This window comes from Panthera uncia, chromosome A2 (assembly GCF_023721935.1).
Source record: "Panthera uncia isolate 11264 chromosome A2, Puncia_PCG_1.0, whole genome shotgun sequence".
Lineage (NCBI taxonomy): Eukaryota > Metazoa > Chordata > Mammalia > Carnivora > Felidae > Panthera > Panthera uncia.
Window position 1 is genome coordinate 70,200,267 of NC_064816.1, and position 24,249 is coordinate 70,224,515.

General features: G+C 39.7%; 1 protein-coding gene across 3 annotated transcripts in view; it reads right to left on the minus strand.

Moving 5' to 3' along the window:
• The window catches only part of SUGCT (succinyl-CoA:glutarate-CoA transferase), a 768,020-nt gene that overhangs the window by 416,970 nt on the left and 326,801 nt on the right, over positions 1-24,249 (minus strand). For all 3 annotated transcript variants that reach the window (XM_049642763.1, XM_049642762.1, XM_049642764.1), the window contains one exon: positions 22,730-22,827. In XM_049642763.1, coding sequence (XP_049498720.1) covers positions 22,730-22,827 — 98 coding nt within the window. The remainder of the gene's footprint in view (positions 1-22,729; positions 22,828-24,249) is intronic.

The following is a 24,249-nucleotide window of genomic DNA, read 5'->3' on the forward strand; positions in this document are numbered from 1 at the left end:
AAAGAAAGAAAGAAAGAAAGAAAGAAAGAAAGAAAGAAAGAAAGAAAAAGGCAGGGAGAGAGAGAGAGAGAGGGAGGGAGGGAGGAAGAAAAGAAAAGGAAATAAGGCGTTTGTGGTCGCTTATTGAGAGTCAACATGCCACATGGCTGCGGAATAAGAGTGGAAACTGGGACAGCAACAGAACTGTTACCCAAAACAAATGAACTACCACTCCATTAGACTGCTGCCCGGCCTGTACATTAAGTAACACATTATCTAGTGTCTGCCCTATGCCAGGCATTCTGCTGAGAGCTTTTCCTCTGTGTGTATTCACCCATTCAATTCTTCCAACAATTCTAGACGTAAGGATTATTATTATTATCCCCAATTTACAGATGAAAAATGTAGAATATCAAAGCCTCACAGCTTGCCTAATATCTTACAATTGATAGGACAGGACAAGTGTTGAAAGCTGAGAAGTCTAATTCCAGCTTCAACTGAGGTTAACCACGATTCTATTCAGCCTTTCTTATCCTCTGACACGAATAGCTGCAGAGGCTGTAGAATCCCCACCCCATGTGCCCTTGACCAGCATGAGCTCTACCTCAGCTCTAGAGAGTTCCAGCCCACTGATGGCTTCCTCTTGCAAATGCCTGCATCGTTTCCTTATATGTGGGCTTTCTCCAACACCGTGGGAATTTGCTGGATGGCACCCGCAGGGGCAATCCTCAAGCACTAGGGACGGGAGATGGTGGATAAATACTCAGTGTCCCCATTCTCTGGTGAGATGATAGTGAAGCACGTTCCAGGCCATTTTCAATGTTCCCAGAATGACTGACCCCAGCTGCCCACAGTGGCAACCTGCTCATCAAAGCACACTTCTCTGTCTTATTTTCCCCTTGTTTATTTGTGTTTCATGAGATCATTTCCCTAATAAATTCCCTCCACCCAAGTCCCTGGATCAGGATCTGCTTTAGGGGAAACCCAGCTAAGTGATTTCTGAATCACTCTTAAATCTTCCACTAACTTTAAGTAATTAAGTAATGACTTAATTTAATTTCTTCAAGAGTTTAAGTAATTTATCTTTTTAAGCATACCATGGATAGCTCTGACATTAATTATACACGCTTTGATTGTTTTATGTTCTGAGCTAAACTAGAGCATGTCTTGGGGGAAAATAAAAGGGGTTAGCACGATTTTCTTCTAGGTCATTAGCTAAACCCAATAATAGGTTTAGGGAAGGAAAGATGGCAAAATAATGGGAAAGGAACATGAGACAGGAATTTTTAACATAATCACTGTAACTCAAGTACAATGTATGTCTTTGCCCACCCTGTCACCCAGCAGTGGATTTCCAGTACCAAATTACAAAACTGCCCCCATTCTCAAGGATATTTCTGAGAGGGATGAGTTCCTTAAATCATTTCCTTTTTGGATAAGCTCAAAGGGAGTTGTTGGTACTTAGGAAAATAAATCATACTGGATCTATCAAACTGGAAAACCAAATCATGCCACCCTTTGCTACTGCATTCTGAGGTCACAGTTGCCCCCTTCTAATTCCAGGAGTAATTTCAAGAAGCAGTGGAAAGTGTTATTGATTAACCAGTAATGCTAGGTTTCTGCTTTCTTATAGAATGAACAGTGCAGACTTAGAAACACCTTGGGAATGGAAAAAGCATAAGGCTTCTTGGGAAGGTATCCTAAGTGCAATCTTACTTTGTAGCAATTTTTTATTTTACTGAAAAATAACATTTTAATGATTAAATGTTGCATTCTACTGCCGGTTGTTGCATGGAAAAAAATAAGGTGACCCGCTATCAGAAAATTATTGACATTTCTCAAACATACAGCTTTTGCATGGACATGTTGCTTTAAGATGCTTCATATGGTTACTGTTACAACAAATATGTAAGCTTTATTGAACAATACGGTAAACAACCACAAAAAGCATGCATAAATTGTTAGTAGATTCTCCAAATTATGGCAGAATTCATTGGTGGACTGTGTTTCATCAAAATATTCTTTCCCCCACTGAAAAATGAAAAGTTTTGTAGCACACAAAAGACACGGTCTTTTTCTTCTTACCAACTTTACACTTTCCTTTCCAGAAGTCAAAGCACAGAATATATACAACCTTCTCAGTAAATGTAATAAAAGTACAACTGAAAACAAGTAAAATGTATAGGACATTATCATAAAAATGTAGCTACTTATCCAGATTAACATTAAGGTTAGAAAAAAATCAAAGATACCTGTTTTTATTTTGAAATGCACACCAAGTGAAATTAAGAACATGCACTAACGACAGGAGGCATCTCCTTAAACAGCATTAACTTCTTACCTTTATTTTGACCTCTATGTTCTGTGCTATTCTTAGCACTCAATGACCAAACACTTATAATAAAACTGTTGGTGTGTTTACCAATTAGGCCAGAGCACAGAATTTTTTATTTTTTGGTTATTTTTGGTGTTATGTTGTTTGCTCTCCTAAAATGGGTGAAATTACAATTCTCTCCAGAGACAACCATGGTTAATATTAACCAATACTTCTCCCCTTGGTGCCTTTCCTTTGCTGTTGTTAATATAGTTTATAGTTTTTCCTTTTTAAATTAATATTATATAATAAGCATTTCCCTTCCTATAAAAAATTTAATTTGGGGTGAATGAACAATATTCTACAGTAAGTGCTTACTTATTACCCTAATGCCATATGTTTATGTGCTTTGCATATTTCATTATTGCAAACAACTCTGGAAGTGTCTTTAGCTTGATTCCTCTAAAGAGATTTACTAGAATGCAAAGGATGGTTATTTTAAAATAGAATTATAAAGTCACTAAGAATAGTCACTTTAATGTTCTATACACCTACTGTCCACGTTCTTTCTCCTCAGCATGGCATCAACTTCTATATCTTACTATGTATTAGGACACATTAATTATTTTGTTTAATAAATATTTGAATAAATAACATATTTGAGCCATCTTTATCTACATATATCTAATTATTAGCAAAACCAAATACTTCTTCATATATTGACATTAAGATTTCAGCTTTTATGAGTTATTCAGGTTAATCTGCTGAGGTTGCTGTTGTTGTTTGTTTGTTGTTTTCTAATCTATTTGGCTGTTCTCTTGTAAAATAACTACCATTATCTGTAGTTACTGTTGGAAATACTTTTCCCACTTCATTTTTCTTTTAATTTATTTATGGTGTTTAAGGGGAGCCTAGGTGGCCCAGTTGGTTAAGTGTCTGACTCTTGATTTTGGCTCAAGTCATGATCTCACAGTCGTGAGATCAAGCCCCATATCACGATTCTCTCTCTCTCTCTCTCTCTCTCTCTCTCTCTCTCTGACTCTCTTACACAGAAAATAAATATATGCATTTATGGTGCATTATGGTGTTTTTAGAGTTGTTCTAATACATAGTAGGGATAGTAATCTCTAATACTTCTTAATTCATTTACTCTATTCTTAAAGATAAATTTTAGAATTTGTTAAATTCCCAAATTAATGCTGTTGAAATGGTGTTTGGATTTTGTTAAACAACTAATAATAAGAAAAACTGACATCTTTACAATATTTAGTTCTCCTAGCAATAAATTTTGTGATTTTTTTTTCATGTAACTCCCATACCTTGTTACCATTTTCCTAGGTGTTTTGTATATGGTGTTACTGCTGGTAGGTATGGAATCTCTCCTTCATTACATATACAATTATAAAGGAAAGCAGTATTTTCTGTACATTGATTTTGTATTTGATCACATGCTTAACTCAATTAGTTGTAAGTTTTGTTAAAAGTATTATTCCTTTATTATATGCAGATCAGTGTTTAATACTCTTTTCCATCTGACAAATATAATCATTTTAGTGAACAATCTGTATTTACTAGTGTGCATTCAGATATTGATTTTATTCTCTCTCCCAACTTTCAACCCATTCTCTGGATTTAGTATTTTCTAAACCCTGGATAAAATCCTGGAAAGATCCTGCAGCCTTCCCAATCTGTCTTAGGTAATGAATGCATGGTCCTTTCGTTCTGGTATTAAAATAATCTAGTTCAGTCCAAGATCTACATAACTCTACTCTGCTACAATATAACAGTAAAAGGTAGAACCCCTGTGCAAGTTCAAGTCCTAGGTTTCCTGTAACTTTAATATTTGAGATAAGCTCTACTTAACTATAGAGGTTTATGTTTTTAATACATTCTTATATTCTGATATTATTTCAGTATCTAGTTTCCTAAATTATATTAGATTATATATCCTGATTTGCAAACTGTGTTCCAAGGCATGCTAACATCCCTTGATATGTTAATAGGAATTGGGGCTAGTGGAGTAGAAAGGAGAAAACAGTTTCTCTGGCCACATTCGTTTGGAAATCACTGCTTGCTACACTTCTCCACTGAGATTCATAATATATGTCAGCATATTAATGTAAGGAATTCTCTAAAAAAATAAAATATTTGCCTCCAGTTTAAATGTTGGTTGACCTTGGGATGCATCTAGACTAATAAAATATGATGGAAGAGATACTGTGCAAGTTCTAGAGTCCACATCTCAAAAGCCTTGTTGCTTCTGCCTTTGCCCTTCAACGGTATTCAAAGAGCACCATATAAGCAAGTCTCTGTAGCCTGAAGGATTAAAAAGATGAACAAGAGAACCAAGTAACTCCATGTAACCAATAGCCGGCACCAGCCAGACAAGAGAGTAGGGCCATCCTGGACTTTCTGGCCCAGATAACCTACTAGCTAAAAGCAACCACTTAATGGAGCCCCCAAGTCCAACAGGACCACCAAGCCAACTCTCAGAATCATGAGAAATCGTAAATCACCATTGTTTTAAAACAGGCTCAAAAACTCAAAATTGTGACCCACGGGCCACATTTAGTCCATCTGTTTTTGTACAACCCTCAAGCTAAAAATGGACATAGGAGTGACATCCCGAGGTGTAACATACATCATTCCTGACTGTTACTCCTCATAAGAATGACTACCAGCTATTTAAGAAGAAGACACCACTGAGAGAATTCTTTTTTTTTTTTAATGTTTATTTATTTTTGAGGGGCGGGGAGAGAGAGAGAGAGAGAGAGAGAGAGAGAGAGAGAGAGAATGAGAGAGAGAATCCCAAGCAGGCTCCATGCTGTTAGTGTGGAGCCTGACATTCGGCTGGAACCCATGAACCGTGAGATCATGACCTAAGCTGAAATCAAGAGTCAGATGCTTAACCGACTGAGCCACCCAGGAGCCCCACTGAGAGAATCCTACAACAGAGGGCTGAGACTTAAGTGCCCCCCCCCCACCCCACAGAGACCAAGACAGACTGCATTAGAAGGGCAAGACAAGTGGTGACACAATGACCATACTGTTCCTCACCCCAGTCAGCATAGCACCACAAGGAGAGGTCTCCCCTGCGGCTATGCTTCCTCCAGTGAAAATGGGAACCCTCTCCAGCATTGTGGGTCACTTTGCAGGAACCCCTAGTCTGATCTCAGACCACAGAGATTACAGGGGAACCTGTAGGGCACAACCATTGGGGATCCAACCGTGAAGGAGAAAAGGGGAGGGGCTTGCAAAAACCAGTTCATGCTTGTACTGCCAGAGCAGTCCTCCCAACCAGTGGCTTTGCTCATCCGCAGAGGCAAATTAGGGCCACACTCTGACTAGGGAACTCAGTGGAACACACATCTGCCCAATTTGGATCCTCAAACAAGGAGTTTTGAGGGCCCTAGAGCCCGGTTTGCCCACGCCCAGGCAAGGAGTTGAATCGCAGCCCCACCCACTGTGGAGAGTGGCCTCCAGCCCTATCTGACCAGGACTGATGACAGCTACCGGAACCTGTGCTGGCCCGTGGCGCCTAAGGTAAGAAATAAGCAGGCAGCACTAATCACCCCCAGAGCAGAGCTAGTACTGAGCATGGAGTAATCCCATGCTATATACAAGCAATAGATTAATTCATAGACAAAGCTAATAGTAGCTCCCAGCCTCACCCAATAAGATAGCCTGTTTGAAAAATTGAGAGTGGTCAGGAGCAGCCCCTCCCTCTATCAGCCATGCAAGGGAGCTGAGACATAGCCTCACTCACTTTGGAGAGTATCTTCCAGGCCCATCTAACCAGAAGGGCCAGTCACAACCCCTGCAAACTGTGCAGCCCGGTGGCACTGAAGTGGAGAGGTGGGCTGCCTGAGCCCACAGTCTACAGAACAAAGCCAGTAGCTTTGTTTGGTCAGAGAATTTAGGGGCAGGTTGGCTTGAGTTAAAAATAACAACAACAAAAAAGAGCTTTGCCAGCTTTAGAGCTGCTTCTACGGTACCCGGGGAAGGAATCTAACTCATAGTCCCATTTATCACTGAATACAGCTATCAGCTGGTCCAACCAGGGAACCTGACCAAAACACACAGGAAGCTGCATGGCTCATTCGACAGCTCCTCAGAGAGTGGCACCTGAACAGAGAGCATAGCTCATGGCTTCCCCCACCGTCTTCACCTGACCAGGAAGTCCAGTGCATACCCTGGCCTGATTTGGGTCCCCAAACAATGAGCTGTATAGGCCCCAGGTCCCATCCTGCTGCCTTGCCAGGGCAGGGAAGCTAATTCATAGCTCCAGCTACTACTGAACATAGCACCCAGTCCCTACCATCTGGTAAGCCTGACAGAGAATCCAGGCAACCGTGGACCCATCCTACAACCTCACTTGGGCAGGGAGCCAAGACAGCAGTCCTACACAACTTCCTCAGGCATTGGCACACCACCTGCACTCCCATCCTCACAGCCTGAACGGTTGCCTTGCCCCCAAAATAAATCATAATAACAGACCCCACCTGCTCAAGGACATTACCAAGAGACACACCCAGAAACCCAAGCCGCCTGGTGAAGAACTGTTTCTGCCAAAACAAGCCCGTTAAGTGTGCATGTGATTACTCAAATGCAGAGATAAGAACATAAGGAAATCAAGGATGAAAAACAGAGAAATATGACAGCACCAAAAGACAACAATAAAGCTTTAAAAACTGATCTTTAAAAAAAAAAATGGAGATCTATGAACTGTCAGACAAGGAATTCAAAACAATCCTCTCAAAGTAGTTTAGTGACCTTTAATAACACACCGACAACTAAATAAAATTAGGAAAAGAATGCATAAGCAAAAGGAGAAGTCTGACAAGAAAATAGCAGCCATCAAAAAATAATAATAATAATGAAACAGCAATCCCAGAGTTCAAAAATATAATAACTGAAGAATTCAATAGAGTCTCAAAAGTAAACTCGGCCATGCGTAAGAATCAGTGATCTGGAGGATGGGACGTTGGAAATTACCCAGTGAGAGGCACAAAAGGAAAAAAGAATGAAAAAGAGTGAAGAAAACTTACAGGAATTATAGGGCACAATGAAGAAAGAGACAATATTTGCATTATGGGAAATCCAGAAGGAGAAAAAAAAAGAGACAGAAAGTATCTTTAAAGCAAAAATAGTTGAAAATGCCCCAAACCTGGGGAGAGAAATGGACAGCCATATCAATGAGGCCCAAAGGACCCAAACTAATTGAGCCCTATTTGGGATCAAAGCCCTATTTAGGATAAAATTTAATTATAGTTAAATTGTCAAAAGTCAAAGACAAAGAATTTTAAAAGCAGGAACAGAGGGGCGCCTGGGTGGCTCAGTAGGTTAAGCGTCCAACTTTGGCGCAGGTCATGATCTCACAGTTCATGAGTTCAAGCCCCGTGTCGGGCTCTGTGCTGACAGCTCAGAGCCTGGAGCCTGCTTTGGATTCTGCGCCTCCCTCTCTCTCTCTGTTTCTCTCCTGCTCACACTCTGTCTGTCTCTCTTTCTCTCAAAAATGAAGACTAAATAAATAAATAAATAAAAGCAGGAACAGAAAAGAAAGAAGGTACATACAAGGAAACCCATAAGATCATCAGCACATTTCTTAACAGAAACTTTTCAAGCCAGGCAAGAATGGGATGACATATTCAAAATATTGAAATAAAATAGCTGTCAGCCAAAGCTGTCCTTCAGACTTGACGGAGGGACAAAGACTTTCCCAAACAAAGGCTGAGGGAGTTCATTACCACCAGATCTGCCTTACAAGAAATGCTAAAGGGATCTCTTGGGGTAGAAGTAAAAGAACAACAATTAACATAATAAAAACATAAAAGGTAGTGTATATCTCACTAATAACAGTAAATATGTAGTTAGATGATAAGAGTGGTATATAATTCACTTACAACTTTTGTATGAAAGTTTTCAAAAATGAGGATAGTAAAAATAACCATGCCTACAATAGTATTAGTTGCATGATATTAAAAACACATAAATTTTAACAGCAGTAACCAAAAACTTGACAAGCAGGAGCAGTAAAAATATAAAGTTCATGAATTCTATTGAAGTTAAGTTGTCATCAGTTTAAAACAAGGTGTTATAAAATTAAAACATTTTACATAAGCCACAAAGGAAAATCCTGTAGTATTTAAAAAAAGAACATGAGAAAGAATTCAAAACAGGGGCACCTGCAGGCTCAGTCAGTTAAGCATCCAACTTCAGCTCAGGTTATGATCTCACTGTCCGTGGGTTCGAGCCCCACATCAGGCTCTGTGCTGACATCTCAGAGTCTGGAGCCTGTTTGAGATTCTGTGTCTTTTTGTTGCTCTCTGCCCCTTCCCTACTCGTGCTCTCTCTCTCTCCCAGAATAAGTAAACAAACAAAAAAATTAAAGAACTCAAAACATACTGATACAAAAACATCAACACACACACACAAAGATAGCAGGATAAGAAACAAGAAACAAAGATCTCTAAAACAACCAGAACACACACAACAAAAGACAAAAGTAACCAAAAATGAGTAGGCTTAGCTATACTTACATCAGACAAAATAGACTTTACAAATGATGAAAGGAGACAAACAGGGGCACTATATGATGCTAATGTGATCAATTCATCAAGAAGACATAACTGTAAATGTAAGTGCATTCAACACTTGGAACACCTAAATATATAAAGTGAAAACTAACACAGCTAAAATAAGAAATAAAATTGAATAAAATACAATAATACAATACAATACAACACAATAAAATACAATAATACAATAATAGTTGGGGACTTTAATACCCTACTCTCAACAACAGATAGATCATCCAGATAGAGAATCAATAAGGAAACAGCAGATCTGAATAACACTAGAGACCAAATGGACCTAAAAGATTTATACAGAACATTCTATCCAACAACAGCAGAATACACGTTCTTCTCAAGTGCACATGGAACATGTTCTAGAATAGGCTATATGTTAGGCCAAAAAACAAGTCTCAGCAAATTCAAGAAGATTGAAATGATAGCAAGTATCTTCTCTGACCACAGTGGCATTAAACTAGAATTCAAGACCAAGAAAAAAACTGGCAATTCATGAATACATGGAAATTAAACAACACTCTCCTGAACAAACAATGGATCAAAGGAAAATTGAAAACATAACATGCCAGAAAAAGAGATCAGACTTGTGATTCCCAGAGGTGGAGTGGAGAGGAAGGAAGAGTGGAGAAAGGTAGTCAGAAAAGACAAATTGCCAGTCATAAGATAAGTAAGTACTAGGGATATAATGTACACCACGATGACTGTAGCTAACACTGTTATATGAGATGTAGGGAAGTTAATAGGGTAAATCTTATGAGTTCTCATTAAAAAATGGATTTTACCTTTTTAAATGGTTGGAAGGAATCAAAAGAAGAATATCTCATAACATATGAAAGCTCTATGAAATTCAACTTTTGGTGTCCACAAATAAAATTCTATTGTAATACAGTCATGTGGGGTGCCTGGGTGGCTCAGTCGGTTAAGCATCTGATGTTGGCTCAGGTCATGATCTCGCAGTTCAGGAGTTCAAGCCCCTCATTGGGCTCTGTGCTGACAGCTCCAAGCCTGGAGCCTGCTTCAGATTCTGTGTCTCCCTCTCTCTCTGCCTTTCCCCTGCTCTCTCTCTCTCTCTCTGTCTCTTTCTCTCTCAATCAAAAATAATAAAAATTTAAAAAAATTAAAAAAAATTTTAATATAAAAAAACGGAATACAGTCATGTCCACTCATTTAAGTATTGTCTACGGTTGCTATCTGGCTACAATGGTAGAGTTAAGTAGCTGTGATGGAGATCATTTAATCCACAGAGGCTCAAGTATTTATTATCTTTATAGAAAAAGCTTGCCAACTCGTTTTAAAGCGATAAGTTTCAGTATGGTTTGCCATGCCACAATAGTTAACTACGATTTTACAATTTTAATCCCATTTAATTCCTTTTTACTTAAACACTTTGCTTTATAGTTTTGTCTATAATTGTATTTCTAAATTTATTATTAAGTTTTAGAATATTTCATTGTAGTTGGTTCTTTTGAAGCTTACTGAAATTTTTTTTGTAACCTAGTCTATAATCAGTGTTTGTAAATGTTCCACAGACACAAGACTATGTGCTCTCTGTTAGCAGGGTACGTAAGGTGACGTATATCTAATACTTCCATCTCATTCAATATACTAAATAAATCCTCTTTTTAGTTCTTAATCTAGTTTAGAAAATACCATGTTAAATTATTATAAAATAATCATGTGTCTCACAATTTCTAACTTTCTAATGTTTTAGAATATATAACTTTCTATGTTTTGGAATATATTTCTATATCTTTCCATGCTTAAAAATAACTTGGAACAATCAATGACTCTTATTTTAAAGATACAGTATAGATCAATGACCGCCAGGAAGGGTCAGTCCCAGGGCTATGAAGATACAGACCAGCACTCCAATTTTCCTTTTTTTGTTTTCCTTCATTAAATTGAACAGAGTACTGAGACTTAAATAAACTCAGACATTCCAATGTCTGGATTTTTCTTTCCAAAGTTAGCAAATGAGAAAAAGAAAAACAATTCACAATAGAGGGAAGAAAAATCATTAAGAAAGGAAAATGTCAATTTATAAATTCAAAGATTAAAAGTTGTGTGTGTACCTGTGTGTCTGTGTGTGTGTGTGTGTTTGTATAAGTGTGGGGGGTGAGGTGCAGGGTGTTTACTTGTTTCCTTTCCCCGGCCAGTATTATTCTAAATATGAAATTTATAGAGAAAAGAGAAAAAACGCAGTTATTCTGTGAGTGCTGTGGAAAAGGCATTGATAATCAAGAGATTCCCAATTTGAGCCTCACTAATGACCTATGTGTTATTGGCCAAAACATGTTAAACTAGAACTAAGGTAGGTTTAGTCTGACATTGGGAGCGGCGAGTAGCTTGCCAGGACTACTGTGGATCATCCAGGTGAAGGCGGTCAGGAGCAGCTGGTCACCAGGGAATGTTCCAGGATGCTGGACAGCTGGTGGAAATCAAGACCCAGCAGGGACGTCAGCTGTCAGCACTGGAAGAGAGGTGGAGTCTGCTCTTACTAGAAACATCAGTTAATGTAAGATCAAAAAGAGCAGAGGAAGGCCTATGCGAGGGCACCAAAGCTAAGAAGAGATAAGAATAGAACCCAAGTAGGGGCAAAGTAGTTGCAGCACAGAACTCGGTGTGAGCCAAAGGCAGGCAGGAAATTGGGCAGGGCAGGATGAGTCTGGGGAGTCTGAGGAGCAAAGCAGTGTCAAGAGACTAAGTCAAACTCCAGATTCTCTATCCAATTTGAAAGTCAAGAGCAAAACAAGGTCAGCCAGAAAAAGGCTGGAGAGATGTGCCTACACCCTTCCCAAAGGAAGGCCTTCTGAGCTGGCTTTGTGCAGTCTCCCACCAGATCAGGGGTCTCCAGCCATGATGCTGTTAAATTCTAAGTTCTTACACTTAGGAAAGGGTTAAGTCCAATGAATGGTATCTGAGGCCCTACCCAACTCCCCAAATGTTTAGGACTTTAGCATTCTATAAATCTAAAAATATACATTAAGTTCCAGTGGAGAAACGAGGGTATTAAATGTTTTATCCAGGGAAACATAGTTTACTGGACTCCCTCTCACAGCCATCACCCCCCCTTCCCGCCCCCACACACATATATAAATATCCCACCACCACCATCTAATTCTTTCTACTAAAAGGCAGTATGGAATGGTTTATAGCCCTCCTGGAAAGAAAAAAATGGGGGTGGGGGGGAGGAGCAGGATGACATTCCATTTCATCCTGACTCACTTAAAGATATCATTCGATCCTCAGTCACAAAGAATTCTCCTAACAGGGTAGAAACAGCCCTTCGTTTGGAGTTGCAGTAGTTCCTTATACGATCCGATCCGTAAGCCAAAAGGATACATTCCAGGGCTGTGTTTCTTTCATTCTTTTTCCCTCCAGGCTGATTTTATAGTAACAACACACAGCCACTTAAAGCTATCTCCAAATAGCCAACATTCAGAAAACGTACCACATAAAATAGAGACATTTTACAAGGAACCATCTATTAGCTGATAATGGCAGAGCTGCCATGGAATGCAAAAGAAAACCAATGTGACCCTCACCAAAACATCAGATCCATTTATCCCAATCAGCCCTCTGCAGCAAATGCCAGATTAACCTACAGTATCATTCAAGGCATTATAAGAGGTTTGGGGGGGGAGGCTGCAATAAACTAAACATGTAGGTTGAGGATATATATAAATCACATGAATTGCAGCCTCATAAGATACTAATAGAAGTCAGGGGTGGGGGGGGGGTGGGAAGGCTGGCAGGAAGATTTTAAAATGTGATCACATGGGAAAGAGAACTTTAGACCAACCAAAGAGTTTCAGGGGGAGCGAACAATAAGTTTCTCTCTATATATTAAAAACATGTAGACATGGGAGAGTCGATGGTTGCCAGGTTTAGAGAGGAGAGGAATGAATCAGAGTTAAAAGAGACTTCCCTAGCCTCCCAGCCCTGGCAGAAGCATCATTGGGGGGAACTTGATCTCTGGGGCTCCTGAGTGCTCTCAGCCTTTCACTCTGCTCTCGGCCTCGCTGACGCAGCCTGGGCTTTGATGATTTCTCTACTTTCTCCACATGAAAATCTAGTCTGAGGGGAAAGTCTGAGAAAACTTACGCTAAGGAATAAGAGTTCAAGCTTTAACTCTCTCTGTGCTGTCTGAAGCTTAAGAATGGACAAACTTAGGGTACCCGGATGGCTCAGTCAGTTAAGCGTCTGACTCTTGATTTTAGCTCAGCTCATGATTGCACAGTCTCGTGAGTTCGAGCCTCGGGTTGGGCTCTGCGCTGACAGCACAGAGCCTGCTTGAGATTCTCCCTCTGTCTCTATCCCTCCCCTCCTCACACTCTCTCTTTCTCAAAAATAAATAATAACAAAAGACTTAAAAAAAAAAAAGAATAGACAAACTTTTGGGGCAAAAAAAAATCTATAATTGCAGACCTCTGAAATCAGCAGTGTAAGGAAGGGTTATATTCCATGCAACAGAGGTTCCTTCCAGCCCTTCTAAATTCTATCATATAGGTGGACACTGATAAAATTCTCTCTGTTCTCTGAGCAAACTACTTATTCAAATGAAGGCTTCATGCAAATAAATGAAACCCAATTATTAGGAAGGTGATACATAATATCCATTTAGAATTTAATTTTAAAAAGAGATCAAATTCTCAACAACTGGATGAGGACAGGAAGATGGAACCAGAAAAGGAAGACAAGAGGATGAACTAAAATGGGGTTTAAGACAGGGATAAAGGGAAGGAGCGAATGATAGCTCGCCATTAAGAAATTAAATATAAAGAAGAGTTGGCCCTTAAACAGAACAGAGATTAGGGGCGTCAACCCCACACACAGTTGAAAATCCGTGTATAACGTTTGACTTCCCTAAAATTTAACCAAGAGCCTCCTGTTGACCAGAAGCCTTACCAATAACAGAATAGTCCATTAACACATATGTTGTATGTTATATGTATTATATGCTGTATTCTTACAATAAAGTAAGCTAGAGAAAAAATGTTACTGGGAAAAATCGTAAGAAAGAGAAAGTATGTTTATAGTCCCATTTGTATATATCGAAAAAATTCTGCATGTATATGAACCTGCACAGTTCAAACCTGTTTTGTTCAAGGGTCAACTGTAGCTTCATTTTCTACTAAGAATAAAAATTAAGGAAATTCTAGATGTTATTTAGCAGATAATTAAAGTCAATAGCTTTCAGGAAGGCCAAAAATGCCCATTAAAACTTTGAAAAAACTTAACCATAAAAATGACACAGGAGAACTCATGGACATATTTTTTTCCAAGTTCAAAGGCCCCGGCTGAAGCTTTTCATAGAGACTATTAACACAGCATAGCAGCTAAGGAACGCAAAATGTGTCGTTCTTTATGAGGGTATAGCCACCAATGCAAGGAATAACTTAAATGGAGTGTTCACAAGTTCCAAATTCATCGCCCCCACCAAGAAACAAGTGTCTCTTGAAAGGGAATAGACTATGGGCCGTTAAGGTCCATTTTGGTTTAAAAAACTAAGCACTATTAACAGTCTTCATTAAGAATAAAGTCTTTATTCCAAGCCTTGTGAGCTATTTTTAACTTTTCAAGAGAGTTGAACAGAAATCATTTAGCTGCAAAAAGGATATACAGGCCTACTACAATATCCTGCTTTCCTTTCACTGGGATCAAATCAGTACAATAATCAATGATACTCGTTGTATCATCCTAAGCAGGGTTTGATTGGCAGTTGAATAGAACTTGATTAAATAAAAATTATGGAATTCATGAAATATTTACAGCTTGGGAGAGAAAAATTTCTCAAAGATAGGGGGTTCATGAGTAAAAAAAAATTATACAGGAGAAATTTGATGGTAAAAAAAAACAAAACTGGGGAACTGTGATTTGTGATTCTAGGGGATTGAGATTCTCCTAAAACAGACCGAACATTGCTGTGTGCTGTGTTGGGCTAGCTGCTCTCAGGCCTGCTCTGGTTCGTAATTCTCACTATGGTGTAGGTATCGTTATGCACATTGTATATATATATATATGAGGACCTGAGGCTCCAAGAATCGGGGCTAGTTCAAGGCCACAGAGTTAGTGGAAGACTCTGGCCTCAAATTCAGGCCTTTTGACATTCAGTGATCATAATACAGTCCTCTTAGGTTAGTTTAGAAAGTTTTCATCTCTGGCTACCATTGTTCTTTTTTTTTTTTTTTTCCTTTGCCTTCCAAGATTTTATTTAAATTCAAGCTAGTTAACATACTCGTAATATTGGTTTCAGGAGTAGAATTTAGTGATTCATCATTTACATATAACACCCATTGCTCATCACAAGTGCCCTCCTTAATGCCCGTCACCCATTTAGCCCATCCCCCACCCAACTCCCCTCCAGCAATCCTCAGTTTGTTCTCTGTACATAAGAGTCTCTTTTGGAACCTGGATGGCTCAGTCGATTAAGTGACTTTTGGTTTCAGTTCAGGTCAGGATCTCATAGTGTGAGATCATCAGGCTTCTCTCCCTCTCTCTCCTTCTGTCTCTCTCTCAATAAATAAATAAACTCAAAAAAACAAGAGGCTCTTTACGGTTTGCCTCCCTTCTCTGTTTTTATCTTATTTTATTTTTCCTTCCTTTTTCCTATGTTCATCTGTTTTGTTTCTTAAATTCCACATATGAGTGAAATCATATGGTATTTTTCTTTCTTCAACTGACTTATTTCGCTCAGCATAATACACTCTAGTTCCATCCACATCACTGCAAATGGCAAGATTCCATTCCTTGTGATGGCTGAGTAATATTCCATTGTTCTCTTTTTATCTTAACAACACTGGGAATTTGTCCTCTTTTCCTTTTGGCCACTTCTTCCAAACTTGGATGGTATTGCTCCTTGGGTAATACGTTGACTAACTGAAAGATTGTTTATTGAGTTCCAGAAACCCAACAGGCATTAGAAATAAAAATCAAAAGAGATATATTGTCTCTTATGATGTGTCCATGTAGGTTCATCAATTGCACCAAATGTACCACTCTAGTGGGGAGTGTTGATAGTGGGGGAGGGGGATATATAGAAACTTTCTGTACCTTCCTCCTAAAACTTCTCTCAAAAACATTTAATTGTTTTAAAAAAATAAGAGGGGCACTTGGGTGACTCAATCAAGTGTCCGACTCTTGATTTAGGCTCAGGTCATGAGCTCACAGTTTGTGAGATCAAGCCCCAGATCCGACTCTGCACTGACAGTGTGGAGACTGTTTGTGATTCTCTCTCTCCCTCTCTCTCTGCCCCTCCCCCCCCTCCTGCTCTCCCCCTCTCTAAAAATAAATAAATAAACTTAAAAAAATAAGAAATTAAGAAATGTGAAACTTATTTAAGAACTTTACTGTCTTGTCAAGGAGGACAACTGATGATAGTTGGGTGTGATGGATGCTTTGATGTCGTGGCATCAGAGGGGCTGTTTACAACAGACAAGTGAGGCAGGAAAGGCTCCTGGGGCTCGTGCTCATTTGGAAGGAATGGAAGCAGCCAGTGAGGCCAAGAAGCTTCATCATTTTAGTGAAAAGCAAACAGCATATGGGAAGACACAGAGGATTAAAACACCAGGCCACGTTATAAGGAGTTGCAGGTGGTTCTTGGGTGACTAGGTAGGAGGCAATTACATGTATTAAGGCAAACAGTTCAATCTTTGTCCTCAAAGCTGTGGAGACTCCCTGAAAGACCTAGGCAGGGAAGCAGAAGGACCAAATTTGCCGGATTGAGACCAAGATGTCAGTTTTTATAAATTAACATTATATTCAGGCACCTTTGAAAATACAACCCCCTACCAACAGCCAAAAAACACTCTAAGTCCAACTCTCCAATATTCTAAACAAGCCAATTAAAAATAATTTGGGGAGCGCCTGGGTGGTTCAGTCGGTTAAGCATCCGACTTCAGCTCAGGTCATGATCTCACAGTTCGTGGGTTCGAGCCCTGCGTCGGGCTCTGTGCTGACAGCTCAGAGCCTGGAGCCTGCTTCAGATTCTGTCTCTGGGTCTCTCTGCCCCTCCTCTGCTCTCTCTCTCTCTCTCTCTCTCTCTCTCAAAAATAAACATTAAACAAATTTTTAAAAAATTAAAAAAATAATTTGAGCATCATGGGATCAAGCCCCATATTGGGCTCTGTACTGAGTGTGAAGCCTGCTTGGGATTTTCTCTCTCTCCTTCTGCCACTCTCCTGTGCCCTATCTCTCTCTAAAATAAAAAAATTAATACAATGATAAAATTAAATTTAAATTTAAAAATAAAATAAAATAATTTGATACCAAATTTTGGAAGTGATCAGATTAGATGAAGCTCTTTAATAAACCTTTGATTCAGTTCACCAATATTTATTTAGCACTTCCGCTTAGAAGGCCCTGAACTCCAGCACTTAATTTCATTGTTTTTTGGGGTGCCAGGGTGGCTCAGTAGATTAGGCGTCCAACTTCAACTCAGGTCATGATCTCACAGTTCATGAGTTCCAGCCCCATGTCGGGCTCTGTGCTGACAGCTCAGAGCCTGGAGCCTGCCTGCTTTGGATTCTGTGTCTCCCTCTCTCTCTGTCCCTCCCCCACTCACGCTCTGTCTCTCCATCTCTCTCAAAGTCTCTCAAAGATAAACATTAAAAAACATTTTTTTAATAAAAAAAATTTCACTGTTTTTTAATACAGTAAACTCTGAAAGTAAGTAAATATTCAATCACATATCAGAAACTTAAGAAAAATCAGATCATTCAAAACCAAAACCAATTACTATTTCACTAAAGGAATTGTCACAGCATTGTAAAAAAGGTAAGTTTATCTTACGTTGTTAATTTTTATTTATATCATCTTAGTGTAACCAACTTTTTAGTAACGCCTTCACTAGGACTATATCGACAGACACTTGCTTAACATGTGCAGCATTTTTCAAAAATCAATTTAAAAGTTGTCATCAGTTTCTTTCCAAGTTACCTTATTTTTCTTCTCCTATGACTTATTTTTTTTTCTCCCTGTGAAATTCCACTTGATCAGATAGTTCTTCCTTTGAGTTCTCTTTTCTCTTCTCTTCACCTCATTCTATTTGTCCAAGACTCATCTGGGGCGGGGCGGGGGGGGTGCGCCTGGGTGGCTCAGTCAGTTAAGCATCCAACTTCAGCTCAGGTCATGATCTCACAGGTTGCAAGTTCAAGCCCTGCGTTGGGCTCTGTGCAGAGAGCTCAGAGCCTGGAGCCTGCCTTGTGTTCTGTCTCTCTCTCTCTCTCTCTCTCTCTCTCTCTCTCTCTCTGCCCCTCCCCTGCTCATGCTCTGTCTCTCTCTCCTTCAAAAATATACAAACATTAAAAAAAAAAAAAAAAAAAGACTCATCTCAGGTGGCACCACCTCCAGGAAGCCTTCCTGGACTTGCCCACGTTGAGGGAGTTACCCTTCTCTGGACTGCAGGCACCCTGTGAGTGTGTTTACCAGTTGTCCTGAGCAAACACTACTTAAGCCACTGCTTTACCTGCTTATTTTCCTAACTAGATCGTGAACTCCTCACAAGCCCAGATCTTTTGTTTCATCTCTGTAGCTGCAGGACAAGGGCACACAGTCAGTGGCCAGTAACAGTGAAGAAAGGAAGGGAGAGAAATAAAGCAAATTATATTTCTATTTTCTCCATCATTTCTCTTCTCCTTCCTCCTCATTTCATGTCTTCCTCTTATTTTCCCCAACTACTAACACAACATCTCTAACCTTCTCCTCTTGGTTTCAATGCAGGTTATGATGTTCACTCTCTCCCTTGAGGTCCTCACGGTGGCAAAAGTGCTGATTCAGTGTGTCAGGGTCCCTGACTTAGGAGTTATTGCTCCTGGGAGCTGCAGAGAAGGGGTTTGTTTTAACGGGCCCTGGATTAGTCTCTATTATGTCTCTTCTGTTTTAGCTGGGGACTTTTAACATGCTTTCTCCTTGCACCGTTTTCAGTCTTAGCAGCTGGGTAAACAGACGTTCTGCAACACTCTGGATAAAACGGCAAGCCCAAGGGAAAAGTCTCCCATCTTGAAATTTAAAAAAAGCAAAACTTGTTCAGGGCCAGCCTGGTGGGGGGCGGGGGTGGGGGGGGGGGGGAAATAGTAACACCTGAGAACACCTGAGACACACTGTGTGCTGTCTGCGGAAAACTCAGCGGATGACAAAAACATGCAGCTGCCTTCCTGAATGAGCCTGGCTGCTCAGAGAGAAGCATCACACGATTTTTAGCAGGAATAACAGAAAAGTGAAGTAAGCGACTGGCTTTCCTGGTAGGCTTTCAAAAGAGTCTATGAATTCCATAGGAGAACACAAAGAGGACTGTAGTTAACAATACTGTATATGTGAATGTTGCTAGGAGAGATTTTAAAACCCAACACAAGAAAAAGAAATCTGTAACTGTGAGGTGATGGGTGTCAACGAAACTTACTGGGATGCTCATTTTGCAATACATGCATATATCACATCATGATGGTGTATGCCTTAAACTAATAATACACGGTTATATGTCAGGCATGTCTCAATCAAACTGGAAAAAAATGTGTCTTCAGGTTGGATAGAAAATAGTAGTGGCTAAGAAGCAAACTGACTACATGATGAAAATAATCCCTTCATTTCACGAGTTTAAGAAACTACTTTGTTATAAAGTCTATCATAACTTTTAAACATGATTTGCTGGCCACCTCCCCCCACTCTCTCTACTGTCTCCCTGGACTCACCCTGGACCCACATCCCTCTATTCTCTCTCTCTCTCTCTCTCTGGACCCACCTCCCCCCAACTCTTCCTTTTGATCATTGAGTTTGGGCTCACTGTCCTCTCTGGTACTCCCTAAACTCCCACCCATGCACCTGCTGCCTAAAGAGCTTCTTCCAGTTCTCTGCAGGTCCCTTCCCTCACCTCCTTCAGGACTCTGCTCAAATGTCCCTTAAGCAGAGAAGCTCTCTGTGACCAGCTTAAATGAAATAGCCTCACAACCAACTTTTGGCACTCCTCATTTTCCTTCCCTGCAATATTTTTCACCAATGTTCTTTGTTTCGTTTATTCTCTATCCCTAGTGATCAATAAATATTTATTGAGTAAATAAGCAAAGACAGGGTAACGTTCCGTGCACCACTTTAGGGGAGGCAATATGACATATGGAAAAGATACGGCCTTTTGAATTCTAAACTAACTATTCACTATGTTTCTAACCTTGAGACTAACCTCCCTACACTTCAGAATATTCATCTGTAAAGTGGGAATAATAATGCTTTCCTGATAATTAAAGGCATCTACTCAGTGCTGCTTTCTCCCCTTCCCTTCTCCCTGCCTCCTTTCTGTGGTTGGGAGCTAGCGTGTCTGTGATTCACAGGTTCTGCTGCGGAATGAAAAGAACAGTGTGTCAAGCACACCTCTGACAGAACCATTCCCAACCAGTTAATGCCGATTCTGTTTGTGTTTGATAACTGGTAGGCTGGATACGAAGCACGGAAGGACACCTGCTTTTCTGCAAGTGTTGTCATCTGACTGGGACCCCAAAGAGGGACATTTGAGGATGGTTTCATGAAGCTGTGGAACTGACCTTGGAAGCACGACTATGTTTCAGAATCGTAGTGAGTCTGGGAAGCGTTCCAGACAGAGAACAAAAGACCCCACCGAATGGGAGTGTGGCCACAGCAGGGCCTTTATGTTGAGAAAAGGTGGAAAGAAAAAACCATGTCAGACTGTGGAAGACCATGATGTCAGACTAAAAAGACGAGCTTTCATCCTATAATAGAGAGCCACTAAACATTTTTAAATTTTCATAGAGAACATAGAATCAGCTAATGAAAATGATACACTTTTAAACTTTCACAGAGACCCCCTGAAAGCCAGGCACTGAACAGTACCGGTGAATCCAGTGACATTTGTTCAGAAAAACAAACGACAAGGTCATAAATGGGAATGAATCATATCCTAATCTTCCCCGCTCATCACTGTTTGATCCATCACGCAGAAGAGACTTGAGCTGGCAGAGACTGAAGACTGCTTACCACAAGAGAGCACCAAAAAACATCAACACACTCACACAACAGAGCCTCCAAACAGTGCAGGCTCTCTGTGGTCTGTGCTTTAACAGCAGGACCTGTGATAATGTGACCTCCCCTATCGAATTTCCTTTCTGAAGACAACCCCCCAGTCTCTTCCTTGTGATTGGATTCCTTAACTCCTTGTTAAGCCCTGAATAAAGACATAAGAACCTTATGGGTTTCCACAATGAGGAAACTTCCACTTCTGCGTGCGTAAGAGTAGAAAGAAGAAGGCGACAAATTATGTAATTCACAATGAAGAGAGAAAATAGAAATTAATCTATTACAGATGCTACTAAAAGTCTTTCTACAGCAGAATTCTGTCACAGAATTGAGCAAGGAAGAAAAATCTTAAGACATGGGAAACCAGTAATGTAACTTTGTGGCCCTTGATGTTATAAAAGGGGCCAGCAGCTGAGTACGAAGATGACACTTTTATCTGCCTCAGTTTTGTATTTTTCTTGGGTCCACTTCTCACAGCATGGATATGATCTATTTAGACTCTCAAAGAGCTTTTGATAAGGTTCTCACAAATGCCTATTATTGAAAGTGGGTAACCGTGGTGTGAAAGGAAAAAGTCCTATCAATGAATTAAATGAGAGGCAAAGAGCAGAAATAAATGGCCAATTCTCATGTGAAGAAAGGTTAATGACTGAGGGCTCTCAGGCTCTGTGGTAGAATCAGACTGATATTTAACGAACGACAGGGATAGGGGAGCCCGATTCTGGCTCCTGCATTCTCTGCACATCAGTCCCACACAGAGCCCCCCGCTGATCGACCGGCATGGGGCACAAGGCGAAACAGGCATTGCGAAGTGTCTGTGATCCAGGAAAGGGAAAATAGGTAATGAATTGTTGCTGATTCACACAGAGATCCCCAAATACCAAGGGGACAGAAATAAAAATTACAGTAGCAGAATCTTATTGTCTAAGAACTTTGGTACATACTACATAGAAAAATAAGGGCCCTTTCAAAAGACAAGATATGATATTTGAACAAAAGTACTTAATTCATGGGCATGATGACAGCAAATGTTCCGTATTGAAGAACCGCTTCTGTGGGCATTTAGACCCACAAGAACCCTGATGCCTATTCTGTAGATGGAGTTTAGACATAAACAAAAGCGAAACTGGTAGGAAATATGCAGGATTGGTACCCTTTTCTGAGGGATACCTGAAAGACTGATACGGGTTTTAATGAAAGCAAAACCTGACATGAATGTTATAATTTGGAAATCAAATGCTCTAATTGACTAGCATTAATCCTTTATGACCCATAACTCAATCTGGCATTTTCCAAACGTCATCATGATAAACTGCACAGGAGAACAGAAAAGCCAACAAACTTTTGACTTCACTGTTCTTTGCCTCAGTTTCCTTATCTGTAAAATAGGAATAGAATTTACCTCACAGAATGATTGTAAGGGTTAAAAGGGGTCAGATATGTAGACTGTTTAAATAGTAAAAGGTAAAAAAAAATGTTAAATCATTATTACTAGTAGTATTGTTGTTATTAGAATTTATAATAGACTAATCCCAAACACTCACATGCTACAGAAGAGCAACCTAATTCAAGTCATTTGACTTTCTTATTTATATCATTGTTATGACTCAGTACTTAATAAGACATGTAAAATGTTTTCAAATAAAGAAAAAACATGGCTTTGAAATATCTTTCCACTAACCAGCTTTGTGAAATGTTAAAGAAATACAAGTTAATTTAAATAAGGCAAAAAAGAACACCAAAAAACAAACAAACAAAAAAAAAAAACCAGGTAAATGCTAATGACATTAATTCTTAAGTGTACACACAGTAAATCCAAGCTTACCGTGCAGATAGTATTTTGATAAGCTCTTTTCTATTCTGTACCCGAAGGTGGTTAGTTTTATACTTGGAGTCATCAATCAGTTCAGGCAAATTCAAGATCTAAAAGGGAAAAATAATGTTTTTTAACATTTATTTATTTACTTACTTTTGAAAGAGCAAGGGGGGGGGTGGTGGAGGGACAGAGAGAGAAAGAGAAGGAGAGAGAGAATCCCAAGCAGTGTCTGTGCTGCCAGCACAGAGCCTGACTCAGGGTTTGAACTCATGAACCCTGAGATCATGACCTGAGAGGAAATCAAGAGTCTGATGCTTAAGCAACTGAGCCACCCAGGCGCCCCCAGGAAAAATAATCTTAATGTATAATTCACGATTTTGGGGGTACCTGCCTGTGAGTGCAAGTGTTCAGCAACTACCACACCCTTCCCAACACCATCCTTTGCTGACCTTTATGCTTCCAGACAAAAGCATATAGAACAGCAAAGGAATATAGAGGGAAGGATCGTGCAATCAAGATGGGTAATGTTGAGGGGCCTGGGTGGCTCAGTCAGTTGAGCGTCTGACTTGGCTCAGGTTATATTCTCACGGTCAGTGAGTTCAAACCCCATGTCGGACTGTGCTGACAGCTCAGAGCCTGGATCCTGCTATGGATTCTGTGTCTCCCTCTCTCTCTGCCCCTCCCCCACTCACTCTCTGTCTCTCTGTCTCTCAAAAATGAATAAACGGTACAAAAAAAATTTTTAATATGGGTAATGTTGTGACTGAGTTTGTCATTTATGAGAAGTTTTTGCTACATTTGTGTAGGTACCTACAAACAGGAGCATAGAAAGAGTTATCAGATCCCCATCATAAGCTTGTCTGGAGAGAGTAAGTAGAGAGATACAAAACTGGATAAAACGGACCTAATTCTGAGAACCAATATCATAAGTACTTGTCTGCACTTTCACAAAGCCCACGATCAACATATATCTTGTAGGTACATTCACTTATTTGTTCCACATGTAAATAAAATAATATTATCTGTCCCAGAAGTCCAATCCAGGATGTTGTACAAGGTGCTAAAATAGAGGAAAAGCATATACATTTGCCCCAAATGCTCACCATTAAAATAATGTCAAATTAAAAGATATTCTTCCTATAGAAGTGTCACTATTTTTCTTTAATATGTCTCCCTGAAGGAATAACAAATAGAAATGCTTTTATACACTTCCTCTTTTGCTCCTCCTCAATAAAGGGAAATCTATCTTGCAAGTCCCTTCGGACATCTTGCAATTTTAACAAGACCGTAATGAAAGTACCAAGTGGATTTGGAATGGAAAAGAAGTTTTATAAAGAATGTGTGGAGGCAGTGTTTGGCAGTTGTGTTGGAAAGTCAGAAGGAGCATTTATGGGTTCCGGGCAGGCCATGTGGCCCACAGAAAGCTTCACTACCTCTAGTAATGTATTTGCTTTAAATATAAACATTTAATGGTTTCATTTGTTTCCCACAGTTTAAATAAAATCAATCCATTAATCATCTCACAAAGG